The 7,974-nt window shown below is 39.9% G+C and overlaps 1 protein-coding gene across 1 annotated transcript; it reads right to left on the reverse strand.

The window, feature by feature from the left end:
- Positions 1-721: 721 nt before the first annotated feature.
- On the reverse strand, positions 722-4,137 carry gapdh (glyceraldehyde-3-phosphate dehydrogenase). Its single transcript, XM_028978164.1, has 12 exons — positions 4,040-4,137; positions 3,814-3,859; positions 3,011-3,110; positions 2,766-2,872; positions 2,592-2,682; positions 2,397-2,512; positions 2,226-2,307; positions 1,944-2,095; positions 1,775-1,853; positions 1,580-1,663; positions 1,089-1,186; positions 722-956 (listed from the first exon to the last, which is right to left on the reverse strand). The coding sequence occupies exons 2-12, from the start codon at positions 3,834-3,836 to the stop codon at positions 887-889; spliced, it is 1,002 nt and encodes a 333-aa protein (XP_028833997.1). The 5' UTR covers positions 3,837-3,859; positions 4,040-4,137; the 3' UTR covers positions 722-886.
- Positions 4,138-7,974: the final 3,837 nt, after the last annotated feature.

A 7,974-nucleotide genomic window follows, 5' to 3' on the forward strand; every position in this document is an offset into this window, starting at 1 on the left:
AGTTCATTTTCATGGCAGAGGGAATTCATCTGATCTCTATTCATAGCATTCAGTATATACAAATTGCAACAAAAACAGAAGCAGCAAACTTTCTGAAAACCAGTATTTTTGTCTTAAAACTTTTGGCCACGGCTGCATACTGCAAGGCATCGGTGGCCCACCTAAAATTTATGCAAACTAACTTCCATTTTGTTTTAGATTCAGCTTCCAAATTATTTTAATTGTTTTTAATTCTTTGAATGGCTCTGACCCAGTTTATCCATCTGAACTCCTGCACTCTTGCATGCCATACTGTTCTCTCAGGTCTTCTATCTGTACCAAAATCCTGTTACAAACTCAAAGGTTATTGGGCTTTTGCAGTTGCAGCTCCACTACTATTGAACGACTTGCCAAGAAATGTTAGGTAGGCCCCTTCACTTACAGAGTTCAATCCCAGCCAAAACATTTTTAGCCCCTGTTTTCCAGTGTGAAGTGGTGATGTGATGCTTTTGCACATGTCTATAATAACAGAATAAGATTTATTACTCTCCTAGATAGTTTTCTGGATATTTAATTACTGCTTTAGTTACATTTGTTTCTTTTATTCATTGGCCTATGTTCAACCATGTGTCAGTGTTTTTAATAAATAAAATTATGGTATACTTTTAAAGGCTTGTTTGCATGGATGTCTGTGAAATGTTCTAACTCCCAATCCTGAAAATGACAACAGGGACAAGAGAAACTCACTCACAGAGGACTTTATATTGTCTAGTGCTGTACCCAGAGGAGTATGCATGTCAACCACAAGAGACTTCATAAAATAAAAAAAAATGTTGGTCATCACATTTCAAAGGCATCCATCTTCTCCTTTACAGAGGCATACAGAGCAGTCATGCATGGCTGATCTTTACTCCTTGGAGGCCATGTGAGCCATGAGGTCAATAACACGGTTGCTGTAGCCAAACTCATTGTCATACCTGTGAGAAAATTAACAAGTAGACAAATTATATAAAAAAAAAATAAATAAAAATAAAAAAAAAAAAATCAAAAGGAGAGAAAGAAGAAAAAAAAAAAAAAAAACCTTGACACTGCAACAAGACAATACATACCAAGTCACCAGCTTGACAAAATGATCATTGAGAGCAATTCCAGCTCCAGCATCAAAAATGGATGAGCGAATGTCACCATTGAAGTCTGTAGACACCACCTTAAAATAAATAAATATATAAAATATATACACAGGGTGGGGGAGTGAAAGTGAAGAGATTGTGAAAACACTGCAGCACAGCACACTGTGCACACAAAGAAATGAGTCCTCTGTTGAGCAGTGGGCAGCCATGAAAGGCACCCAGGGAGCAGTGTGTGGGAACAGTGCTTTCCACAGTGACACCTTGGAGGTTCAGGATTCGAACCGGCAACCTTTTGATGAGTGTCTTGCATTACACGCTAGGCAACCACTGCCCCAGGTCTTGCCCAGGGGCACAATGGTTGTAAGTAGAGTTTGAACCTGGTTCATAGGTGGATGAGTTACCACTAGGCTACTATCACCCAATTAGGAAACAGGCTCAATGAATTTACTTTCACAAATTATAGTACAAACCTGTTCATCTGTGTATCCCAGAATGCCTTTCATGGGGCCCTCAGATGCAGCCTTCACAACCTTTTTGATGTCATCATACTTTGCCTGTGAACATCAGACTGAATTAGTCGCAGATTCAAAATTTGAACTAGTACACAAACCTCAGCACCTGCCAGGTCCAATCATATTGAACAGAACCTTGGACTAGATACTCACAGGCTTCTCCAGGCGAACAGTCAGGTCAACAACAGAAACGTTGGGAGTGGGGACACGGAACGCCATGCCAGTCAGCTTCCTGAAAGATGAAGCCAGACAGAATTTTGTTAATCCAAAATGTTTTGCTTCAGATGTTCTGTGGAGTCCATATTGAAAACCTGAATCTAACCCATTGAGCTCAGGAATGACTTTGCCAACAGCCTTGGCAGCTCCGGTGGAAGCAGGGATGATGTTCTGGCTGGCACCACGTCCATCTCTCCACAGTTTACCAGATGGTCCATCCACAGTTTTCTGAGTGGCTGTGATTGCATGAACTGTGCTCTTAACAGGAAGAGGGGCAGGGTAAGAAGTTAGAATCCTGACTATGGGATGTGAAATCTGTAATTAACGGTTCTTATTGGGACAGTGCAGATTGAATGAAAAATGTATATGAACTGTAGCGATTACATACCATCAGGCCCTCAACGATTGTGAAGTTGTCATTGATTACTTTGGCCAGGGGAGCCAGACAGTTGGTTGTACAGGAGGCATTGCTGTGGACAAATGGAACACAGATCTATAGTGGGTATACTAGGGTGTGCAGATGTGGGGTGTAACGTTCACTACGGTACAGCTCACTCACCTAACAACCTTGAGGGAGTTTTCATACTTTTCATGGTTGACACCCATGACAAACATGGGGGCATCAGCACTGGGTGCAGAGATAATGACTCTCTTGGCTCCACCTTTCAGATGAGCCTGAAAGAATGAACATTGGTGCTGAAATGGTTCAATTAAAAGCAGGCAAAAATAAATACATTTAGAATGCCTTGCATACAGAGGCTTTCTCATTTGTGGTGAAGACTCCAGTGGATTCAACAACATATTCTGCACCAGCATCACCCCATTTAATATTGGCTGGATCCCTCCTATGACGAGAGCAAAAGGCAAAGATGAGAGAACTGAAGAATTATGGATACAGAAGGAATTTACAAAAAGGAGGAGAACATACTCGCTGAAAACAGTGATTGCTTTGCCATCAATCACCAGTTTTCCCCCCTCAGCCTTCACCTCACCACGGAAGAGTCCATGGGTGGAGTCATATTTGAACATGTAAACCTGTAAAGATAATATTATATATCCATAGTCGAGTGACTTATTGGCTGATTTTAGATAAATAATGACAGTCAATGAAACATTAAAAGGTTAATCCAACACAAAATGAATCATTGCCACACATGGCTTTAAAATACGCACCATGTACTCCAAGTCAATGAAGGGGTCATTGATGGCCACAATCTCCACCTTCTTTGACTGAAAAGCAGCTCTGGTGACCAAACGACCAATACGGCCAAATCTGTGGTGAGAAAAACTGAATTAAAATCAGGAGTGTATCTCCGCAGGAAACAATTAAAGGGGATGAAAAAAAAATAAATAAAAGTACTCCAATTTAAAATGTAAATGTTCACTGGAAATTGCAGAGCCCTGCAGCCTTCAACTCAGTGTCCACGGATGCCACAAGGGGGCAACAGCAGCAGGTAGTTTTTAAAATTAGCACACACACACACACACATTAATACAGATAAATTAATAAAGTTTTAGCAGTTGAGAAACACGAGTGTGAGGTCTAAAGTCCTGGAGTGAAGTAATCGGGGACAGAACAGACCATGGAGAGGTTACTGTTTAACTGTTGGATACAAGCAGATCGACCAAAACAGCACCACCCGATTAACGCCGCAGCAGCCAGCTTGCCCCCAGCACCTGTTTATTGTGATCAACTCCTGCTACGAAGCGCATGGGGAGGTCACGTCTGCGCCACTGTGGTTGGCCAGAGAGAAAACGCCCCGCCCACTCGGCCCAGAAACTCCAACATAGGCTTATATCCGGGAGCGAAATTAACTTTAAAGGCGACCTTTGATCTTGACCAAGCTGCAGCGGTCAGTCACTCTGACGGTCAACAGAAGCCCCGCCCACCGCGTGCGCCTCGTGCACGGAGTGGCTTTAAGGTCCCACAGACTTATTAAACTTCAATCTATGCACGTCACGAGCGAACAACTTACCCGTTGACACCGACTTTCACCATTTTCTCTATTTTGGTCTTGTTCTCTGTGAAAGTATATATGAACTGGTGAAAAACTTTGAACTGAACATAAGTTAAAAGTATTAAGCTATAGTATTTGGAGCAGACTTCAGCCATTTAACAGTATATTATATAGAACTTCGCATTAACAACAAGTGAAGTTAAATGATAAAAGTCATAATAATTAGCCTGCACGGCCACATTACCGTGAGTGAGTCGCCTCTGCTCGTCCGAACTCCTCAGGTGAGAGTGAGGAGGAAGGGGCGGTTCTGCTACTATTTATCTGCGCTGACGGTAGACCACGCCCTCTTGTGAACTCCGCAACTTCCACGCCTCTTCGTAATGTCAAGGTTGTTCTGGAGAGTCCATGCTTACATTTCAATTTGATTCATTTGAAGTTATGAATAGGAAAAAGATCATGATACTTTTTAATTTAAGTAAATTTGACCAAAATATACACAAAGAAATTTCTGCACAGTAGCTTAAACAAGTCACCACTATCAGATGAATCAAGTGGTGTATTGTAATTGAATGGTTGTTGCACAGTGTACATTTGTTGCAACCCTCCAACAGCTTCCTGCTCAATACAGTTAGTACATGGTCCAAACAGCATCCCTTCACTTTGCCAGCTTTGTTTCTGAACCCAAACTTTTTTGCAAAACTGACAGAATGAAATTTGAAAACCTCAGAGAGAGATTTGTCTCTCTCTGTGTGTGTGTGTGTGTGTGTGTGTGTGTATTCCTGTCTGACCTTCTCTCAAGCTTAAGGCCCAGACAGAGTGTGGCAGAGAGGTATCATATCTCTGTTCAGTGACATTTACAGGAAAGACCACGACCCTTCACTTTTAATCTTTCATCCCATGCTGCTCTCTGCGTTGTAGTGTCTCTTTACTCAGTTTTGATCGAAGTTCCTGCTGTTTGACTATTGTAGCTGTAGGATTCAGTAAATCTCACAATTCACTTCTTTATTGATTCTTTAATAAATTCTCACTTCAAAACAATTCTTAGTTCAGAAACACTTTTCAACTGAATAATCCATGGATTTGTTTCCATACTACGGAAGATACTAGATCTATATAGAGAAAAATGGCACTGAATCAAATGTAGTTTATTACTTCACAGTGTATGTTTTGAGTAAGTCCATCAGTCCACTCATGGAAATTCTGCCCTTAGACAGTAAAATGTCAGAAATCAAAAATAAAAAACTTTTTCAGGTGTGAACTGCAAAATGCAAAACTTTTAACAACTTGCATTCAAACTTCTCTTTGATTGAAATGATATCTCCATCCATTGACATCCTGCGATGGGCTTCAACACTCAAAACCCTAATGCTGATTAAGTGTTTAAGGAAAACGAGGGATAAAATGTTCATTAAGCCTTTATGATATTTTTTTTAGGTAAATGTGTATCTAGACTTAAATGTATCATATAGCACATGCCCATTCTGTGTTGTAATGTATTTTGGATAATTTTTGGAGCACATTATTAATATTGGGGTGGCAATTATTATTAAGCCTTTTAAACAATTATTACTAACTGTTTTCAATACTTTACTGCATTTGAAATAAATGAAATAATGGCATAGCAATGTTTTTGCATGTAATACAATACAAAAGTACTCTGTTTTTCCTGCTTAACATCTGAGCAGCAAAACTCTTAACAGGTGTGACAACTATAGAACTGTATTTTGTATCAGTTTGTTCATTCATCTACAGGATTTTTGGCTGAGCCTACAGTAAACTGAAAAACAAGAATATAATTAGTGAGAGATGAATGAGAAGATTTTTGAAGATCCCTGTTATTGCTCAAACTGCACACATGTATTAACTAACTAGTAATCAATAATCACTACTTTTTGTGAAGGTTTAAAAGGTCAGCCAGCTGAATTTGAGTTAGAATTGCAGGCTCCTTACTTGTTAGTAAGACATTCCCCAATGTAAATAGTGTTTGAATACCAGACTCATCCAGGAAACACGCAAGACTAGTTGATATTTCACTAGCTGATATAGGATTCTTCTGCCCCTTGGACAGAGAGTAGATCAGGCCAATCAGTAGAGTCTGAATGAGTCAATACAAAAATGCATGAACTGCTCACAAGAAACAGTCCTGCCAAGGCATACATTTGACTAACTTCATAAAGTCAGTGAGCACTTGCAAAGAAATATCCAGGATTATTTATTCTAGCGTTACACTTTAACTATTTGAAGAGTATTTACAATTGATTCGTCTTAATGATTGAATCTATTGAATAGCAAATTCCGTCAACATTTTCATCTATTGTCATAGATTCCTTAGGTATTATTAATTATTGTATTTTGTAATGGAACACACTATACTTTAGCCTTAATACAGCCACATTAACAACTGGAGTGCAGGATTATTATAGGAGATTAAAATTCATGTCCTTATTATTAGTAGTGGTGTTCTGCAAGTCCTGTCTTAAAACAGTCCCTACTTTACATGCAAGTCTAGCACAATGTGGCATGTTCTATATTTAACTGCTATCTCCTCACGTACACTTCAGCCTATTTCAAGTGCATATTTCAGATTCTTGCAAGTGTTTTATATGGTTTAACCTGCAGCTGAAAATACATTATGTGTGCACCATTTACTATACTGTACTCACCATTCTTAAATTCAGAACTGCGCTTCTGGCATGTTTTACATTTAAATTTTACATTTACGGCATTTATCAGAAGCCCTTATACAGAGCAACTTACAATCAGCAGTGACAGGGACAGTCACCATGGAAACACTCAGGGTTAAGATAACACTTACACACGCACATGCGTACACATTGCACAAAACAATACAAAAATATATATATATACATTATAATTTTTTATTTGTCTAGCACTTAACAATCTCCGAGCATGCTCTTTGCTGACAAGTTAGGCCTTATCAGGGCTTAGTTTTGTAAACTCAAAATTCTATAGAAATCGAACAAGAATTGCTGGTGTCTTCCTCTTGTAAGTCGCTTTGGATAAAAGCGTCTGCTAAATAAAGTAAAGTAAAGTAAAGTAAAGTAAAGTGTCTTGCTCAGGGTCACAATGGTAATAAGTGGGGGTTGAAACTGTGACAGGGAAGTTTTTTTTTTTTTTTATAACTACGCTACTACCACCGCATAGATTTGATAACTGCTGTAGGTTCTAATTCTTGTCTGAAGTGGTGGATTTCATCATTTGAAAGCAGCCATGACCTCTGTGCTTGAGCATGCTCTTTTGCAAATGTTTAAGGTCACCATGATCAGCAAAAGGTCAAGCCTTCTGGCTGTGCAGATATATCTGTGTGAGCCCTTCTTAAGTCTCTCAGGCTGCCTCAGCCACACTCACCCAGCCCCCAAGAGAGCGGCAGCACATGTGCACACACACACCGACTGGCATTTCTCTGCGTTGCTGGTGGGTCCTCCCTAAGCCAGAATGAAATATGTTGGACGGGTGCCTGGGTCATCTTATAAATAGATATACAGTTGTAAGTCAAGTCTTCATCCTTGTTTAGATATTCACCCTCTGCACAAAAATCAACACACCATATATAAATATAGTAGGAAAGTGATGTTGCGATGGTACAACAAAGACATCTCCTGCACTTTTCCTGACCAGTTAAAACATGGAATGTTAATGTGATGTATTATTAGTTTCTGTGTCGTGTCTGTCATTATCAGTGTGATGATGTTCAGGACAGAGTCCACTCTAACACTTTGGATAAAGTGGCTTACAAGAACAATTCCTGTAACCAGAAAACAGGTGCCACCTTGTGGTATACATTGAACCTTGAATATGATTTTATAATCTTTAATCTTTGCGTACTTCTGTTCACTCACTTACCCCTCACTCACTAACAATTACTGCTTAATCCCAATCTTGGACATGGCCGCCAAATTCCATCCCGGTACCCTGCCAACATGGGGACTGGACGCTAACTGCACACACACAAAGCAGGAGCAGGAGTCCAAAAAAGCAAGCCATGATTACTACGGCTGCACACATAATAAATTGGGTTGATTGGATTGATACAGAGAAGATTAGCATTGACCCTGGCGCCTTCAAACTCTCATTTTTCTCCGTTCCAAATGTTCCAACTCAATTCCGATTATCCAACTGCTGACCAATCGCTGTCCCGTGTTTGTTCCGGGTTCTGCT

The sequence above is a fragment of the Denticeps clupeoides genome, chromosome 4, assembly GCF_900700375.1.
Source record: "Denticeps clupeoides chromosome 4, fDenClu1.1, whole genome shotgun sequence".
In the NCBI taxonomy this organism is placed as follows: Eukaryota; Metazoa; Chordata; class Actinopteri; order Clupeiformes; family Denticipitidae; genus Denticeps; species Denticeps clupeoides.